General features: G+C 43.8%; 1 protein-coding gene across 1 annotated transcript; it reads left to right on the top strand.

Moving 5' to 3' along the window:
• Positions 1-2,520: 2,520 nt before the first annotated feature.
• LOC135972740 (uncharacterized) lies at positions 2,521-4,895 on the top strand. Its single transcript, XM_065551870.1, has 2 exons — positions 2,521-3,444; positions 4,274-4,895. The coding sequence occupies exons 1-2, from the start codon at positions 2,907-2,909 to the stop codon at positions 4,774-4,776; spliced, it is 1,041 nt and encodes a 346-aa protein (XP_065407942.1). The 5' UTR covers positions 2,521-2,906; the 3' UTR covers positions 4,777-4,895.
• Positions 4,896-20,640: the final 15,745 nt, after the last annotated feature.

Below are 20,640 nucleotides of genomic sequence, written 5' to 3'. Positions count from 1 at the left end.
TAGTTTCCAAGTTTCACAGTTGGTTGTAAACCTCCAGGGCTGGAGTACTTATGGAAAAAAATTTGTGGGTGTTTAGCATCCACTGGCAGCCAAGCTCCCCCCTTGTCCCCTGCGCCTCCTGTCCGCCAGCGGCCCCGCCAATCAACTCCTCCCCCTCCCTCCCAGCGCCTCCGGCATGCTGCGATCAGCTGGTTCAGTGGTGTGCAAGAGGTGCTGGGAGGGAGGGGAAGGAGTGGCAATGGGGCATGCTTGGGGGAGGGGGCAGTAGGGTGGGGCTTTGGGAGAAGGGATGGAGTGGGGGCAGGGCTGGGAGGCAGAGCAGGGGCAGGAAGAGGCAAGGATTGGACTTGGGGGAAGGGGTGGAGTTGAGGCAGGTCTGGGGCAGAGTGTGGGTTAAGCACCCCCCTCCCCCAGGAAGAGAGGCAGTCGGTCCCTATGTCAGGAGTAGCTCTCTTTTAGAATAGTGTCCACCTGCTATTACAAAGTATTGTAAAACATTACATCAAAAGTACCTCTAGAAATCAGACCCCTTTGTCTCTTGAGTACCTGCCCTGAACCCCACTGCATACCACCAGAATCTTTAAATTGTGCTCTCCCCCCATATCAGCAATTGCGAGTCCCCTCTGCTACAAGGGGTGAGGCAATTCTAGGTTTAGACCTAAATGGATCACAGGATCTGGTCCAAGAGGTTGAATATAGCTAAACCATAATTAAGCTTAACATTTTTGTAGGGGGGAATACCAAAGAGACCCACCATGGTAGCATTTATACTTCAAAAAGAGCAACTACACAAAAATGAGGAGGCTAGTTAAATGGAAATTAAAAGGAACAGTCACAAGAGTGAAGTGCCTGGAAGGTGCATGGAAACTTTAAAAAAAACACCATAATAGAGGGTCAAACTATATGCATACCCAAATAATAAGTAAATAAACAATAAGAAGATAAAAAAAAACCCACCACCATGGCTAAACAACAAAATAAAAGAGGTAGTTAGAGACAAAATTGGAAGTCAAATCCTACTGAGGAAAATAGAAAGGAGCATAAATTCTGGCACCTGTCACATGTAAAAATAGAAATTAGGCCAAAAAAGAATGTGAAGATCAACTAGCAAAAGACACACAAACTAACAGCAAAAAATATTTAAGTATGTCAGAAGCAGGATTGCCAAATAATCAGTGGGGCCACCCATTGATCAAGGTGCTAAAGGAGCATTCAAGGAAAACAAGGCTTTTGTGGAGAAGCTAAATGAATTCTTTGCATTAGTTTTTGCTGCAGAGTATGTGAGGGAGATTGCTACAGCTACAGCTGAACCACTGTTTTTAGGTGACAAATCTGAGGAACAGTCCCAGATTGAGATGTCAATAGAGGAGGTTTTGGAACAAATTGATAAATTAAACAGTAATAGGTCACCAGGAGCAGATGATAATCACCCAAGAGTTCTGATGGAACACAAATATGAAATTACAGAACCACTAACTATGGTATGTAACCTATTGCTTAAATTTACCTCTGTATTACTGGTAGATAGCTAATGTGACACCAATTTTTTTAAAAAGGCTCCAGAGGTAATCTTGCCAATTACAGGCTGGTAAGCTTAACTTCAGTACCAGGCAAATTAGTTGAAACTATAGTAAAGAACTGAATGATCAGGCACATAAATGAGCATGATATGTTGGAAGAGTCAACATGGCTTTCTTAAAGGGAAATCATGTCTCACTAATCTACTAGAATTCTTTGAGGGGGTCAACAAGAATGTGGACAAGGGTGATCCAGGGGATATAGTGTATTTGGACTCTCAGAAAGCGTTTCACAAGGTCCCTCACCCTCTTAATCAAGTAGAGAGTCATAGGATAAGTGGGAAGGTCCTTTCATGGTTCAGTAACTGGTTAAAAGATAGGAAACAAAGGATAGGAATAAATGGTCAGTTTTCACAGTGGAGAGAGGAAATAGCAGGGTCTCCGAAAGATCTATACTGATACCAGTGCTGTTCAACATATTCATAAATGATCTGAAAAAGGGGTAAACAGTGAGGTGGCAAAGTTTTTAGATGATCCAAAGATAGTTAAGTCCAAAGCAGACTGCCAAGAGTTAAAGGGGTTTCACAAAACTAGGTGCCTGGGCAAGAAAATGGCAGATGAAATGTTGATAAATGCAAAATAATGCACACGAGAAAATATCATCCCAAGTATACATACAAAGTGATGGGGAATAAATTAGCTGTGATCACGCAAGAAAGAGATCTTGGAGTCATTGTGGATAGTTCTCTAAATGCTCAATGTGCAGTGGCAGTCAAACCCCCCCCCCCAAATTAACAGTATGTTCGGAACCATTAGGAAAGGGATAGATAATACAACAGAAAATATTATAATGACACTATGTAAATCCTTGATACGTTCACACCTTGAATACTGCATGCAATTCTGGTTGTCTCATCTCAAAAAAGATGTACTGGAAAAGGTACAGAGAAGGGCAACAAAAATGATTAAGGGCATGGAACAGCTTCCATATGTGGAGAGATTCAGGCCTGGTCTACACTACGGGTTTAGGTCGACTTTAGCAGCGTTAAATCGAATTAAGCCTGGACACGTCCACACGACGAAGCCCTTTCTTTCGACTTAAAGGGTCCTTTAAACCGGTTTCTTTACACCACCTCCGACGAGGGGATTAGCGATAAAACTGGCCTTTGCAGGTCGGAATTGGGGTAGTGTGGACGGAATTCGACGTTATTGGCCTCCGGGAGCTATCCCACAGTGCTTCATTGTGACCGCTCTGGACAGCACTTTCAACTCAGATGCACTGACCAGGTAGACAGGAAAAGACCCGCGAATGTTTGAATTTCATTTCCTGTTTGCTCAGCGTGGAGAGCACAGGTGACCACGCAGAGCTCATCAGCACAGGTAACCGTGATGGAGTCCCAGGATCGCAAAAGAGCTCCAGCATGGACCGAACGGGAGGTACGGGATCTGCTCGCCATATGGGGAGATGAAGCAGTGATAGCTGAACTCCGTAGCAGTAAAAGAAATGGCAAAGTATTAGAAAAGATCTCCAAGGCCATGAAGGACCGAGGCCATAACAGGGACACACAGCAGTGCCGCGTGAAAATTAAGGCGCTACGGCAAGCTTACCACAAAGCCAGAGAAGCAAACGGAAGGTCCGGGGCAGAGCCGCAAACTTGCCGCTTCTACGCGGAGCTGCATGCGATCCTAGGGGGTGCAGCCACCACTACCCCAACCGTGTGCTATGACTCTCTCACTGGAGAAACACACAGGGAAGACGGTTCGGGGAACGAGGAAGATGAGGATGGAGGTACTGTAGGTAGCTCACAGCAGCAAGGAAGCGGAGAAACCGGTTTCCCCAACAGCCAGGATATGTTTGTGACCCTGGACCTGGAACCAGTAACCCCCGAACTCACCCAAGACCCTCAGGGCACACAGGAGACCTCTGGTGAGTGTACCTTTGTAAATATTTGTAAACATTACACATGGTTTAAAAGCAAGCGTGTTTAATGATTAATTTGCCCTGGCAATCGCGGCCAGTACATCTACTGGAAAAGTCTGTTAATGTGTATGGGGATGGAGTGGAAATCCTCCAGGGACATCTCCAGAAAGCTCTCCTTTATGTACTCCCAAAGCCTTTGCAAAAGGTTTCTGGGGAGGGCTGCCTTATCCCGTCCGCCATGGTAGGACACTTTACCATGCCAGGCCAGTAGCACGTAGTCTGGAATCATTGCATAACAAAGCATGGCAGCGTATGGTCCCGGTGTTTGCTGGCATGCAGACAATATCCATTCCTTATCTCTCTTTGTTATCCTCAGGAGAGTGATATCATTCACGGTCACCTGGTTGAAATGGGGTGATTTTATTAAGGGGACATTCAGAGGCGCCCGTTCCTGCTCTTCTGAACAGAAATGTTCCCCGCTGTTAACCACGCGGTGGAGGGGAGGGGTGAAGTGATCATCCCAGAGAATCGTGTGTGTGTGTGTGTGTGGGGGGGGGGTGTTTACTTGTGTTTGTGCCGCATGTTAACCGGGAAACCGCAGCCCCTCCTTTTACATTGAAAACCCATTTTAAGTGGACAACCCAATTCATCCTTGATATGGGAAATGCGCTGCTGTTTGCAACCTTTCCCGCATGTTAAGAAGGTTAAAAAAGCCAAAACACTGTGGCCTACCATGGCTGCCTGCAAGCCGAAATATGCGACCTTGTAATGAAAGAGTGTACCCATTGTTCTCTAAAATGTCTTTTTTAACCACCTCTCCCTTCTCCTCCACCAGCTGCAAATGTTTCTCCTTCGCAGAGGCTAGTGAACATTAGAAAGAGAAAACGTAGGACGAGGGACGATATGTTCACAGAGCTGCAGATGTCCTCCCACGCTGATAGAGCACAGCAGAATGCGTGGAGGCAGTCAATGTCGGACATGAGAAAAGCACAATATGAACGAGAGGAGAGGTGGCGGGCTGAATGGCGGGATGAAAAGAGCAAGTGGCGGGCTGAAGACGATAGGTGGCGTCAGCTTGCAGACAGACGGCAAGAGTCAATGCTCCGTCTGCTGGAGCATCAAACTGATATGCTCGAGCGTATGGTTGAGCTGCAGGAAAGGCAGCAGGAGCAGAGACCGCCGCTACAGCCCCTGTGTAACCAACAGCCCTCCTCCCCAAGTTCCATAGCCTCCTCACCCAGACGCCCAAGAACACGGTGGGGGGGCCTCCGGCCACCCAGTCACTCCACCCCAGATGATCGCCCAAGCATCAGAAGGCTGGCCTTCAATAAGACTTAAAGTTTTAAAATGCAGTGTGTCCTTTTCCATCCCTCCTCCCCCACCCATCCCAGGCTACCTTGGCAATTATCCCCCTACTTCTGTGAGGAACTAATAAAGAATGCATGAATGTGAAAAAACAATGACTTTATTGCCTCTGCAAGCGGTGCTCGAATTGGGGAGGGGAGGGTGGGGTGGGATGGTTGGTTTACAGGGAAGTAGAGTGAACCGGGTCGGGGGGGGGGTTTGGAGGGTTCATCAAGGATAAACAAACAGAAGTTTCACACAGTAGCCTGGCCAGTCACAAAACTCGTTTTCAAAGCTTCTCTGATGCGCACCGCGCCCTGCTGTGCTCCTCTAACCGCCCTGGTGTCTGGCTGCGCGTAATCAGCGGCCAGGCGAGTTGCCTCAACCTCCCACCCCGCCATAAAGGTCTCCCCCTTACTCTCACAGATATTGTGGAGCGCACAGCAAGCAGCAATAACAATGGGGATATTCTTTTCACTGAGGTCTGAGCGAGTCAGTAAGCTGCACCAGCGCGCTTTTAAACGTCCAAATGCACATTCCACCACCATTCGGCACTTGCTCAGCCTGTAGTTGAACAGGTCCTGACTCCTGTCCAGGCTGCCTGTGTACGGCTTCATGAGCCATGGCATTAAGGGGTAGGCTGGGTCCCCAAGGATCACGATAGGCATTTCAACATCCCCAACGGTTACTTTCTGGTCCAGGAAGAAAGTCCCTTCCTCCAGCTTTCGAAACAGAGCAGAGTTCCTGAAGACGCGAGCATCATGTACCTTTCCCGGCCATCCCACGTTGATGTTGGTGAAACGTCCCTTGTGATCCACCAGGGCTTGCAGCAGCATTGAAAAGTACCCCTTGCGGTTTACGTAGTCGGTGGCTTGGTGCTCCGGTGACAAGATAGGTATATGGGTTCCGTCTATGGCCCCGCCACAGTTTGGGAATCCCATTTCAGCAAAACCATCCACTATTGACTGCACGTTGCCCAGAGTCACTACCCTTGATATCACCAGGTCTTTCATTGCCCTGGCAAATTGGATCACAGCAGCCCCCACCGTAGATTTGCCCACTCCAAATTGATTCCCGACTGACCGGTAGCTGTCTGGCGTTGCAAGCTTCCACAGGGCTATCGCCACTCGCTTCTCAACTGTGAGGGCTGCTCTCATCTTGGTATCCTGGCGTTTCAGGGCAGGGGAAAGCAAGTCACAAAGTTCCATGAAAGTGCCCTTACGCATGCGAAAGCTTCTCAGCCACTGGGAATCGTCCCATACCTGCAGCACGATGCGGTCCCACCAGTCTGTGCTTGTTTCCCGGGCCCAGAATCGGCGTTCCACAGCATGAACCTGCCCCAGTGACACCATGATTTCCACATTGCTGGGGCCTGTGCCTTGTGAGAGGTCTATGTCCATGTCAATTTCCTCATCACTCTCTTCGCCGCGCTGCAATCGCCTCCTCGGGTGGTCCGGGTTTCGCCTTGGCATGTCCTGGCTCTGCATATACTCCAGGACAATGCGCGTAGTGTTCATAGTGTTCATAATTGCCGCGGTGATCTGAGCGGGCTCCATGATCCCAGTGCTAGCTATGGCGCCTGGTCAGAAAAAAGGCGCGAAACTAGTATCTGATGGACCAGGAGAAGGAGGGAGGGCCGAGTGACGACATGGCGTACAGGTACAGGAACAGGGAATTAAAATCAAGAAAGGTGGCTGTGCATCAGGGAGAAACACAAACAACTGTCACACAGAATGGTCCCCCCAAAGATTAAACTGAAAACCCTGGGCTTAGCAGGCCGTTGATTTCACGGAGGAAGGGGAAGCAAATGAATACAGAACAAATCTATTTTTTACATCTTAAGCTGGCAGCCGACGGTGCAGCATGAGTGATAGCCTCTGCAGTATGATGATGACGGATACCAATCATAATATACCATCGTCTGCCAAAAGGCAAGGGGCTGCTGCTGTGTAGCAATGCAGCCCCACGTCTGCCAGCCCCACGTCCGCCAGCACCCAGATCGCCCTCGGCCTCTTCTGGGTGCTTAGCAGACAATACTGGGCAATTGGCAGAAAATAGTATACTACGATTGGTAGCCATCATCATCGAAACAGTAGCATGTCTGCCCAGGTGGCCATGATTGACAGCCACTCCAGTACGACGACGATGGGTACCAATCATAATATACCATCGCCTACCAAAGGGCAAGGGGCTGGTGCAATGCAGCCCTACGGCTGCCAGCCCCATGGCTATTACTCATGCTACACCGTCTACCGCCAAAAGGCAGTTAGCAGCTGCTGCTGTGTAGCACTGCAGTCCCACGTCTGCCGGCACCCAGAGGACATATGGTGACGGTGAGCTCAGCTGAGCTGAGCGGGCTCCATGCTTGCCGTGGTATGTTGTCTGCACAGGTAACCCAGGTAAAAAGGCGCGAATCTATTGTCTGCCGTTGCTGTGACGGGGGGGGAGGGGCCTGACGACATGTACCCAGAACCCCCTGCGACAGTGTTTTGCATCATCCAGGCATTGGGATCTCAACCCAGAATTCCAAGAGGCGGCGGAGACTGCGGGAACTGTGGGATAGCTGTGGGATAGCTACCCATAGTGCAATGCTCCGGAAGTCGACGCTAGCCTCGTACTGTGGACGCGGTCCGCCGACCTGAGCACTTAGAGCATTTTATGTGGGGACACACACAATCGGCTGTATACAACCGATTTCTATAAAACCGGCTTCTATAAATTCGAACTAATTTGGTAGTGTAGACATACCCTCAAAAGAATGGGACTGCTCATCTTGGAAAAGAAATGATACATCCTGATATCTTGTGCCTTGGACAGTGGAGGGGAATAACCTCAAATTAAGTGCTGGCTAATGCAGCTGAATTCATAATCTGGTAAGTTTGAAGTTGCCCCACACAGTATCACTATTTTAGGGTATTGCAAGAAATTAGGATTTGATTCTTTCCATTGCCCTTCACTTGATGTAGTCACTTAGACCAGTGAAAAGTGGGTATAAAATGCTATAATTCGGAGTATATAATGTTATGCCCATTTTGCACTGGTGGAAATTACTACACAAGATGCAGAGCAATGGAGAATCTAGTCCTTGCTTTCAAAAAAGTCACGTCTTGAACCACTGGGAAAATTATAGGTCCTACACTTTTGGTTGTAGTGTGTAATATGAAGCAAAGTACTGTGGTCTACAAATTTTTCAGTTTCTCCATCTCCATCTCACTTGCTGTAATTTCAGTGAACTTCAGTCAGTCAGTTTCACTTCACCAATCATCTTTGCTGGTGGTGTAAATAGTGCTACAATGTAAGGGAGTGTGAAAATATTGTGTGCAGTAAACCAAAGTCAGGTGCCCAGATCAAAAACCTTTAACCCATACCTTATCTAAATGTGAAGACATAATAAACGTGCAATCAGTTTCCATAAGGCAGTGCAAATGGTTAAATGGATAACTGCTCAGATAACACAGTAGGCTATTTGCATGGTATGGTAGATATAGTCATATTGGGATTAAGCTAGGCTGTGTAGCTGCAGTTGCTCTTTTTAATCAAGTAAGCCTTTTAGATGTAGATATTAATACCTGCCAAAACATAAATTCGTAATTTCTTCTTTCAAGTGTGCTGATTTATAAAATACTGCTGGGACTCACTAAGACAGTTTTAAAGTTGATACAGTAAATAATGTGACTGTATAAAAGGTCACTGGCATACTTAGTTCCAATGGAGTCAGAGCCTATGCCTACATAACAGTTAAATAAGGTACTGTACAACTGTGCAAGACTAAAATCATTTAGTTCCTATGTTATCTTAATATATTGTGTGGTGGGGAATGTAGCAAGAGCAATAGGGTAGTAGTTAGGATTTATGGATTTTATTATCGACCGACTCAACATATGGCCTTGGGATAAATTTATTTTAACTGATTCCCTAAAGGTACTTGTGACAGACTGTACCCCATGTTCACCCTTTTTACATGACTGATACATTTTGTGCAAAGTATGCCTTGTGAGTGATCATTTGAAAACTCATAATCTGCTAAACATTATTGTCCTGGTAAAATGTGCATGGCAACATTGTATGTAAAGTTATAAGATTTTACTGTATGACTTTACTGAGACATAATCCAAGTTTAGGAAAACAGGCACAAACCAGTTTTTCAGAGACAAAAGGCACAACCAGGTGTCGGCATAATCAAATGAACTGTCATGGATTATCACCTGTTAAATGGCCATTCTTTGGCAGGAAGAAGGGTCTCAGCGAGAACTTTATATATTAGCAATGAAACTGTTGGGGGTTCCTGGTTCCCCAGACCTCCTGTCACATAAACCCAAGCTGGAGATAATCCTCAAAGAGAAGGAAAAGAGATAAAAATGAAAAAGAGAGGCCCGCAAATCACCTCTCTCCCTTAATGGCAGTTACAATGTTTGAAAGACAAAGGAAGCATCATTGAATTGGAGGAGAGGTCCTAGCTGGGAGGCTTTCCAGCCAGTAGAGACTCCAGAAAGAATATGGGTGAGAAAGACCTTTGCTTTGAATTCATTTTAGCTAGCTAAGTTAGGTATTAATTTGAGTCTTATTTTTCATTTTCTTTGTAACCAATTCTGACTTTTATGTCTTATTACTTATAACCCCTTAAAATCTTTCCTTCTGCAGTTAATAAACTTGTTTTATTGTGTGACCGGGGTCCCAGTGGGGGGCCAGCTGAAGTCACTCAATTAGAGTGAACTGCAAAGAATGGGGCAGATAATCTCCAAACCTGGTGGATATTTTCAATACTTAGCTTTACCAAGACAGCATAAAACAGCTTATTTATTACCTCACTGGTTGCCCAGAAACGTGGTTTCCTTAAAGCAACCCAGCCTCAGGCCTCCATTCAGGTACCCAAGTCAAATATGATGAAGATTTCTGAAACTCTTCATTTAATAATATAAAAGAAAAGGTTCTATCAATCCCAAAGGATCTAACACATTACCTCCCAGGTTATTGAATATTCCAGATCTTACCCAAATACATGCATACAGCCAATTCTTAATTAAACTAACATTTTTTTTAAAAAAAGAAAATAGTATGGCTAAAAGATCACTATATATACAGACATGCGTTCAATTCTTGAGGTTCAGATTCATAGCAGAGAGGGTAAGCTTTGTAGTTGCAAAGAGTTCTTTCAGAAATATTTCATAGGTTATAGTCCAATGTTTATATTTCAGGGTGGTCCAATCAGAACTAGGATCTCAACTTGTGACTCAAGCTTCCCCCGATGAAGCTTAAGCAGATCTGAGATAAACAGGATCAGGACCCAAGGATCTTTTGTACAATTTCACGTCTTCTTTTACAAGTTGGAGTCCCTCAGGGAACAATAGGACCTCATTTCCTAAGCATCTTTGTTAATTGTTCACTCAGATTAACAGAAGGCAATTTATCCATTAGGCAGTCTATCACCAGTACTTAGCTATACAAATTAATATAAGACAATTGCCTGTTCCTCCGCCATTCGCTATACATTTCAAAGAGAGATGCATACAGAGATATCCTGTGATTACAATTCATTTAAATGTTAGGATGTTCTTTTGATCTCTGAATTATCAGAATACAGCATAGACAGGGACTTTTGATTACATTGTTGACCACTACCCATACATATGTAAATGCACAAAACCACAAACCATTATCTCTCCACATGTCTTTAAAGGTCAGCTATGGGTTAGTTAGCCTGTAAGCTGTTTAACCCTTTCTGGCCATAAGTTATATTTTTTTTATAAGATTTGCTGCAATTATATAGCGGTGATAGCAACAATGGTTTGCATAATTATAGTTTAATCAGACGTCACATATTGATTTATCTAAACTAGTGTGTTTGGACTGAAGTATTCGAGAACCTCCATTTGAGGTAACAGGGTTTGTGCATTTCATTTTCTATTAATGAAATGACTGACTTTCTATGAGCTTGTATTGTCCAGAAGGAGAGAGCTAGGCAGTACGGGATACAGATTTCTGGGGGAAGGTCTGGGACTGCGAGTTTGCTGGTGTCATCCTGTATGTAATTCAGGAGTGGTTAGCTCAGACATTATAGCTTGCATGTAAATTACTCCTAAAGGCTGTATGTGAGCAGTGTTAGGAGTTGTTGCTCTCACGAGTGAAGCAGCATAAAAGGTACCCCAAGTTGGAGAACTGAGGGGACACAGCTGTCCATCTGTCCAGATTGTACCCTGGGAAATGTCACAGTACCCATCTGTAAAATGGGTATAATACATACCTCAGTGAGTAGTTATGAGACTATTTTTAGAATGTATTTTGAGATCCTCAGATGAAAGACGACAAAAGTGAAAACTATTATTATTAAGGATGAATTTGACAAATGTTGCCATGTTCTTCGTATAGAACACCAGGAGTGCTGAATTCACAGAAATATTCCATAAGTGTAGTGTCAGAGCCCTTACCTAAAAAGCTGGACACCTATAGTCTATTTTCCAAACAAAAGCGTAGCTGAACATTATAGTCATTTATTCTGTAGTAGAATTATTTTGAGGGAAATGAGGCCATTCTGGATAGGTTGTTCAGAACTCCACTAGAGGGTAGTACAGACAAATGATAAATATGAATACAAAATTACATTTGTTTTTTATATTGAGTGGTGATGAAGCTGGCTTCAGACTCCTAAGTACACAACTTGCCTATTGGTAGTGTTGATAATTCTAAAATTACACTATCAAAGGCTGATGACTATGGATATTGTAACATTTTAAAGGAATACCAGCAACTTGAAAATACTATTTTCAAATATAAAGTTCTATTACTTAGAAACCTCTGAGAAATTCATTTTCAAGCAGGGTTTGCAATTCTCTAGTTCCTTTGCAGGTTTGCTGACACATCCTGGTGCTTGCACTTCAAATGCACCAGTACCGTGATGTCGTCAGGTCAATGTATTGCTCAGGAAGCCAAGTACCTTCTGTCCCATTAACTCTATAGGGAGAGTGTGAGGAGAGCAGTTACTCCAAGTTCTGTGCTAATGTCAACGTGAATAAAGGTGTCAGATTATTGCTTTAACTCACTGTTAAATACCATTTTGGGGAGAAGGGCACACCTGTCTCCACAGCATTGAGTGGGGGTGGGTTGGCTTCCCTGCAACTGCAAAAGTATCTCCGACAGGTGATATTCTGAGGGGGTCTGCCAGTATCTCTCTGTGTGATCTTTTGAGATGTCTCTGCTTCTCCTGGCTGATCCTCCCAAGTTTATTCTCAGTCAGCTCAATTCCTGTGTCCTCCTCTCCAGTTAAGTCTATCTGTCCTTCAATTTTAGGACTTGCAATCTCTTGGCTGTTTTCTTGGAGACAGCCTAGTATAGGACTATCACCCCTTTGCTATCCCAGGTCTTTCTGTCTCCATTTCCTTCTCTGTATTCTCCCCTTTATAGCAGGTCTTGTTTTCTCTATTGGTTGCAGCTGTGGGTGCCTGCATCCATGATTGACAGCTCTGGCAGCTGCATGGGGGTGTGATCAAGCTGCTAGCTCATAAATAGGAGAGACTCTCCTCCCCACTGTCTAGGCTCAGTATGGGGTTTGAAGACTCCCATTACATATCCTCTCCTGCAAGGCCAAGGCCCAGCCTTGGCTGGTGTAGGCTACTTCCCTGGACAGAAAATCAGGCTGCAATGCAAACTTCCTGTCCGGTGCTACATCTGAAAGGCATATGGCTATAGCAACAGGTACCATCTCATGATCCTTGGATTTATCTTTTATTTATTTTATTTAGTCAGCGCATGGGAGCATGATTAGTAACTAGTATGAACTCCTTTCCTAGGAGGTAGTACTGCAGGTTCTTTATTGCCCATTTGGCAGCCAAGTACTTTTTTTTTCTATCACTGAGTATATTTTCTTGTGGAGAAGAGTTTCCAGCTATATACTGTCAGGTGTTCTTCTCCATCTATCTCTTGAGAAAGGACTACCCCCTAGTCAGGGCCGGCTCCAGGCACCAGCCTACCAAGCATGTGCTTGGGGCGACACCTGGAGAGGGGCGGCGCTCACCTGGGGAGAGCGGGGCCCCGGCCGGACTCGCTGCTCTCCCTTGCCGCGCTCCCCAGTGGGGGGCGGCGGGAGGCTTTTTTGCCTGGGGCGGCAAAAAAGCCAGAGCCGGCCCTGCCCCTAGTACTACCTCCGATGTGTTTATTTGTAGTTTGAATTCCATTTTGAAATTTGAGCTATATAGCACTGTGTGTCTGCAAAGTATGGCCTTGAGTTTTTGAAGGCACTTTTGCTGGTGGGTGTTCACAGCACCCACCTAAGGGTGGTGTCCCTAGTTAGGTCAGTTAGCAGGGACACTATATGGTGGCAAAATGAGGTATGAACTGGTGGTAATAACCAGCTAAGCCTAGAAAGGCACGCATCTGCCTTTTGGCATAGGGATCTTGTATGCCTGTAAAGCATGAACTAAGGGGCGGACTTGTCCTCCATTAACTCAGTGACCTAGGTAACAGGCTTCTTCCTTTCCAACTGCAGATTTAGCGGGCTTTGCCATTAACCCAGCTTCTCTGTGACTGGAGAACAGTAGCTAGATGAGCATCTCAATCCTTGTTATAGATAACTATGTTGTCCAAGTATGCAACTGCATATTGATTGTGCTATTGGAATAATCGGTTAATCAAATGTTGAAAAGTGGCTGCCACCCCATGTAACCCAAAGTGCATGGTCTTAAAATGAAATCTGCTGAGTGGCATAGAAAAAGCTGTCTTCTCCTGGGAATACAGTGTTAAGGGGATCGGCCAACACCCTTTTGTCATATCCAAAGTGGTGATGTATTGGGATTCTCCCAGTTGGTCTAGGAGTTCATGGCATGGCTTGTGGCATGGGGTAGGCATCAAATTTAGAAACTGAGTTCATTTTTCTGAAATCGACACACAAACACTGTGAGCCATCCGGCTTTGGGACCAGCACAAAGTCTCCTCCAGTCCCTCTAGAATTCTTCTATCACCTTAAGTTCTAACATGGTCTTGATCTCTTTCTCGATGGCCCCCCTCAACTTGTTGGGGATTGGTCGGAGCCCTTCCTATGTTACCTTACGAGGTTCTGTGTTAGTGAGATACTGAGTCAAGAACACCTTCCTACAGAGAGCTGAGAATACTTGTGGGAAAGTGGTCACCAGTTGGAGTGCCCATTCCCTTTGCTTATGGTTTAAGTTTTCCAAGGGGTACTGGGCTTTCTTTTAGGCAGTCATTAACTTGGAGTCCTAGTACCAGTTCCTCAGGATACGGTGTTATGAAAAGGTTTTACCTGGCTTTTTCCAGGGCTTCAATAAGTTATGTGGTAAATTTGTGGTTTGTTTTTCTTCCTTGGTTGTTTGATCAAGTAGTCCACAGTCCCCACTTTCTTTGCTGCCTCATAAGGGCCTTGCCACTTGGCTACTAACTTTGATTCCAAGCTTGGAAGAAGTAATGGGACTCTGATGCCTGGCTGAAAGACACGCATCCACACCCCTTTGTTATGCTATCATTATTGTTCCTGTGCTTCTTTGAGATTTTCTCTAGTGTATGCCCCCATAGCCTCCAGTCTCTTGCATAACTATAAAACATACTGCAATATGTTTTCAGCTTTCTGTGCTTGGCTTTCCCAGGTTTTCCATACTAGGTTGAGCATGGCCATTGGTTGTCATCCATATAGCAATCTGAAGTGCGAAAATCCTGTTGAGTCTTGGGGCACCTCTGTGATGGCAAAGAGTAAGGCTGGGAGTAGTTGTTCCCAGTATCAGGGATCCTGGGCAATTAATCTCTTGAGTATCCTCTTGAGTGTCTGAATCTTTCTACTAGAGCATATATGGATGCGCATAATGCTTTGATTTTTTTTTTTAATAGTTCCCAAATTTCTTCCATCAGCCAGGATGTGAAATTTGTCCCCTGGTCCGTCAGGACCTCTTTGGAAAACACTACCCACACAAAGACCTTCAGCAGTTCGTTAATGATGATCTTAGCATTTGTAGACTGGAGTGGTATAGCTTCTGAGTATCTAGTGGCACAGTCCATGATGACTAGTATATGCTGAAGTCGAGAAGTGCTCTTCTCTAGGGGGCCTGTAACTTCAACTTCTTCAAAGGTAGCCTCCACCAAGGGGAGGGGTATTAGTGGAGCCCACAAGATTCCTTTAGAGGCCATTAATTGGCATTTGGGACATGATGCACAGACATTCTTGACTTCCTTTTGGCCAGGCATCTTTAAGAATAGGGCTAGGAGCCTAGACTGCGTCATGTCCTCCCCAAGACGTCCCCCCACACGGGATTGCATGTGCCAGATGCAATCATTTGTGGCAATATACCCAAGGTACTAGCAGTTGTCAATATCTCTTGTGTCTGCTTGTCTTGGTCTATGCAATGTAGCAAGTCTGAATGAAAACAAACTCTTAATCCTCAGGTTTTTTCATGAACCAGAATTCTTGTTTTCCCTGCCACGCCACCCCTTCCAAGCTAGTCTGGTTTCACTTCCCCTAACCTTTGTCTGTCTAGACTTAGCTTGTGAGGTCCTTAAGACAGGAACCATGCCCTCTTTTTTGTCTGGAAAGTGCCAGGAAAGTACCACGCTCTGAGAATTACCATAAGCAAACTGTAAATATAATAACACTGAGAGAAGATTGCATCACTGTCAAAAGTATCTGAAGGGATAGTAAAAGGATCTAGCATTGAACTTGTTCACACCAGGTCCACGATTTGAAATAGAGGTTTAATTCCATTTTCTAAGTGTTTCATAAGATGGTAGACTGGCTGCTTCCATTAAATTCAACAGAAATACATATGTAAAATTTCTTGCAGCACCTTGGAAATTTAATATTAATTGCCATTTTGGTTACATAAATGGGAAATAGTAACATACTAAAATTGTGCACATCAAACTCCCATTAACTTTAGTTAAAAATTTGGGTGCACAAGGAATGCATGATCTAACCCATAATACCAATATCCAAATTATAGTATGGGAGTTGTATCTGTGGATAAGAATCCAATGTAATCCTCTGAACAACTCTCTTATTTTCTGACTAGAGGGCAGCTGCAAGAGTCAATATAGTCTTGTCTTTTATATATTAATTATATTCTCCTCAGCAATGGCATCTCTGTAAAGTAAAGAGAAAGTGTATTCTGTTCTTTGAATAATGATGTGGTTTAAACAAGTTTGATTCATTTATGAATACTAATTTGGGTATTTAAAATAGATTGTGTTCACTGTACTTAAAACAGGAGAGAAACACAACCAATTGCTTTTTCCCTTTAAAATAAGTTAGAAAGAGAAGAACACTGCTGTTAGTAAGTCATAATACCCTAAGTCTCTCCTACTGTATTTTTGTATGTCTATACATACTGCAGTGCAGCATCGTAGCTGTACTGATACAGCTGTGCTCCTGCAGCGTGTGTGGTGAAGACGTGTGGTGCTCTGTGCTGATGGGAGAGAGCTCTCCCATTGGCATAAAAAACCGGGAGAAGTTCTCCTGCTGATGTAGTGCTGTGCACAAGTATGCTTATGTCAGTGTAAATTATGTTGCTTGGGATGGGGGAGGGAATGGGGAATATTCATGCCCCTGAGTGACAGAAGTTTTGCTGACATAGACTGTAGTGTAGACAGAGCCTAACCTACATTTTAGGAAAGCAATATCATGTTACAGTGCTGGTGTCTCTTTAATGTATAGCTCAGGTATCACTTAATTGCTTAATTTAACCTATGAAGTGCCTCTGGCTATGAAGGGACAGTACCTGATATCAAATTTTGTTTTTCATGTATTGTACTAGCTTTTTCACAGCTTGCCAGTAAAACAAGAAAAAATAATCTATTTCCTGAAAAGGGTATGAAATTAAGCAAAAAGGATGGAAGCTGGAAAGAAGCAACTTTAGTCCCATGTCCTTAAATTTAAAATGTAATTTATAATGTTTTATAACTTATCCCAAACTATTTGAATTTCAGATAGAAAGAGCATTGAGTAGTTCACTGTACATACTACACTGTACATTACACTGTGATTATAGTATATACCAGGGGTTCTCAAACTGGGGGTCGTGAGGTTATTATATGGGGGGCACTCAGAGGCTTCCTATGTGAAAGGGGACACCAGTACAAAAGTTTGAAAACCACTGGTATATACCGGGCTAATCCAGGGAGAAGCCAGGCAATAACACAAGTAAATTAAAACTGATTAAAATACTACATACAAAGTCCTAATTTAAAATAAATTAAATGTGTATTAGAGGAAATGTTGTTTTTGCCTGCTTAGTTTATTCATGTATCTGTATCTCAAGGGTGAAATCTTGGCTCCATGGAGGTCAATGGAAGTTTTGCCAGCATAACGGCTTCTACACAAGTGCTTTTGCTGGCATTGCTATGTTGTAAAAAAAAATCACATCCCTACTGACATAGCTATGCTGGCAAAACTTTTAAGTAGAGACCTGGTCTTATTCTTGGGAGTTCAGGGTAAAAATTAAAGGGCAGATGTGGTGGACATAGGGTTAAGTGCCCTTTTTTTTTTTTTAAATAAAGTGCTGAGCTATAAACTCCTCTCCTTCTTTTAGGCAGGAATAACTCAGTAACCGTGCAGCATAGCTTCTATAATGGCAGGATTGGCTTTCCCTGCTTCTTTGACCTGCTCATCACGTCTTATGTTTATACACCACACTCCGTGTGACAATGTTGTGTGGGATCAAATGCACTATGATAGCATGTATAAATCCCATACAGTGTTTGGCATAGCCTGGGTTAAATATTCCTTCATTGAAATAAGGGAAGTGAACTTTTCCTTCCCCCAAGGTACAGTTCCAGCTGCCAAGAATGGATGCATGTTTTTCCAGATGAGCCAACTGAGATATGAAAATCTATGGGATCTATTTAGCTGATTTGGATATAAGCAAACTTATACCCTGGTCTACTTATTGCTGGTTTAGCACATGTGGATCTGACAAAAATTGCAGAGTCCCGCTGAACACTGCAGGTAAGATGGAAACAGGGTTTTCTTATAAATCTGAAGAGATTATAACTTCTTTAATTTATTTATATAAATTATAAAGTTACTTTATTTCATGATCTGAAAATAAGACAACTAAATCCTGAATGCTTTCATTCTGCACCTCTTTCCCTAAGTGTGATATTATTGTCCAATGATATATATGTACGATAGGGGTAAAGACGTGTGTGTGTGTGTGTGTAAGATTATTTTGGTGCTCATGAAAGACAGACACTAACAGTGATGTCTTTGAGGTGGAAAGACACTAATTTGACAATCTGAGACCTGGTCTACATTATGAACTTGTCGCTCAGGTATGTGGAAAAGTCACACTTGTGATGCAAAAACAACAAGGAGTCCGATGGCACCTTAAAGACTAACAGATTTATTTGGGCATAAGCTTTCGTGGGTAAAAAAACCCCACTTCTCCTCGTTTTTGTGGATACAGACTAACATGGATACCCCTCTGATACTTGTGATGCAGTTATACCGACTGAACTCCTGGTATAGACAGCACTATGTTGATGGTAGCTCTTCTCAACATTGCTCTGGGGAGGTGAAGTACCTATGCTGATAGGAGAAGCTCTCCCATCTGGGTAGGTAGCATCTTCACTAAGCGCTACAGTGGCACAGCTGCAATGCTGTAAGTGTAGACAAGCTCTGAGACCACAATATATCAAGCTTACACAACTGAAAATAAGCGATGGACTAGAGTGCTAGTGTATACTCTAGTCTAGTACATGTGGATGCACTGTACTGGTGCTGTTTGTTACCATTGCAACCCTACCAGTCAATTACCAATGGTTCATTTCTGTAGTCTAGAGACAGCCTATATGTATCATTACGGTTCAATACTGTTCATTTGGCTGGGTAGACAGGACTGGCAGTTAAAAAGAAAGCAGCCAAAAAACCCAGTTTCCCACACCCACTTCCACTTAGTGCTTAACTTTACATGCATCAGTAGCTTCACTGACTTAATGCATAAATGTCTTCAGGATTCTGGCCTAAGGTGGTGGAGGACTACTGAATTAGGTTATTTGTGACAAAATTCCACTGTAAATTAGTGCTTAATAAAGTAAACTGTTTATTTACACTCTGTATCACTGTTAATTCTTCTTAATAATTATTTGTATTACCAGAACACACAGGAGTCAGTCATGGATCAGGATCTTTCTGTGCTAGGAACTGTACAAACACAGAAGAAAAAGTTGGTGCCTATCCCAAAGAACTTAAAAATCTTTGGAACAAACCTGTAATACAACCCAGAAATGAATTGGAACACCAGAACCAAGTCTCTGAGAGGAACAAGAAAATGCAACAGACAAGATAGAGATCCAAATCCACAGCACAACTATTTTCAGTTGTAGCTTTTACAATACCTTGCATCGTCATACCCTACTTGTACATTATTATATATATTTGATTATGATGCAATACATTACTGAGTTTAATTTTTAAAAATCTCTTATTTGAAACTTTTAAAAGCATAATCATTCAAAACAACAACAAATTAAGTGAATGTTTTAAAACAGAGGCACCACTTTTGGTATGTAATTCTATGCTTTGTGCTTTATATCCTTTAATCTTGATAAACTTTTCCAGACCATGACTCAGACATCATATATATTATGAACAAATATCAGCTAATAATTTTGTACATAAACACTGGTTACTGATTAGATAGCAATACATTAAAATATATTAAATATTTTCACATTACTCTTCCAGCACTGTGAGCTTGAATTTTCTTTTACAGAAAATGTATTAATCACCATACTAGTTATAGTGGAAAATCAATAATCACTATTAAAAATAGGAAGGAGTAAATTTTCCCAAAGGGCTGCAGCTTGGCCTTTTTTTTTTTTTAAATGGGTTCAGGGTGTGCCCACAAAAGTTGCATCATGAAAACAGAACTATGGGTAGAATTGTGAATGCTTGCACCTGTAACTGCCTGGTTTGCTTTCATAATACAGTAATCCCAAGCAAAAAGAACTCTGATTTTCACTTGCAGCTCTTTTCCAGGTGCAAAAAAGGGGACTGTAAATTAAATTTTGTAGTCAGTTTGCAGCAACAAAAGGAAAACCTTTCAGAGTAGCAGCCGTGTTAGTCTGTATCCGCAAAAAGAAGAACAGGAGGACTTGTGGCACCTTAGAGACTAACAAATTTATTAGAGCATAAGCTTTCGTGGACTACAGCCCACTTCAAGGAAAACCGTCCACTTAAAAAAATTGCCCTTAATAGCTTTTATTAACTAAGCAGATGCTTTTGTGGACTGTGCCTTCCCCCTCCATCCAGCAAAGTAAGAAAGTTGGTACATTGTAGCAGGGTTTTATTTCCATGTGCTTTTGTTTTTGACTGAACAGCCACTCTACCTCGGGTGACAATCAACAAAGAGAACTGAAACATTCTCTCCATTTCAAATGGCCAGGTGCAACTACTGCCACCCCCTGACTGTACGCCGGCGGCCTCCACATCACCGATTCGGGCTGCTTTCTGTCTGTCCGTAGGCAGAGCTGGGTGACCTACTGCCAGGTCCGCGCTGTGCAATGTACAGGGCTTTGTTTTGAAGCCTCTCTTCGGAACAGTACCACAGCACGCCGCAGCTTACAGGGCTGGGGCTGTCTTTTGAGTGGCCACCGAGCAAACAAGCCCGAGCCTTTGCTAACTTTCCCGCTTCTCTGCCTCTCCCATCCATTGCGGCTGGGTTGGCAATGGGCACATGCGATCGAGCCACCCTCTCTTCCCTCCGGCAGGAGCGTCTGGCTCCCGCCTCAGCAGCGCAGCTGTTTGCGCCCCTCTGCTCAGCGCCTCTCTCCCGCGCAAACTTCCTGCGCCGCGCACCTTTCCCTCCCCCGAGCGCTTCACCTTTGCGCCGCGCGCCAAGCCGCGCCCAGCTTCCAGCAAGCGGGGCG

Source organism: Chrysemys picta, chromosome 7 (genome assembly GCF_011386835.1).
Source record: "Chrysemys picta bellii isolate R12L10 chromosome 7, ASM1138683v2, whole genome shotgun sequence".
In the NCBI taxonomy this organism is placed as follows: domain Eukaryota; kingdom Metazoa; phylum Chordata; order Testudines; family Emydidae; genus Chrysemys; species Chrysemys picta.
This window is presented reverse-complemented; position numbering and strand designations above follow the sequence as displayed.

Excerpts from the sequence above, each read along its gene's own strand:
- LOC135972740 (XM_065551870.1), top strand. The coding sequence starts at position 2,907 with ATGGAGTCCCAGGATCGCAAAAGAGCTCCAGCATGGACCGAACGGGAG. Across the intron at positions 3,445-4,273 it reads GGGCACACAGGAGACCTCTG|CTGCAAATGTTTCTCCTTCG; the intron begins GTGAGTGTACCT and ends CTCCTCCACCAG.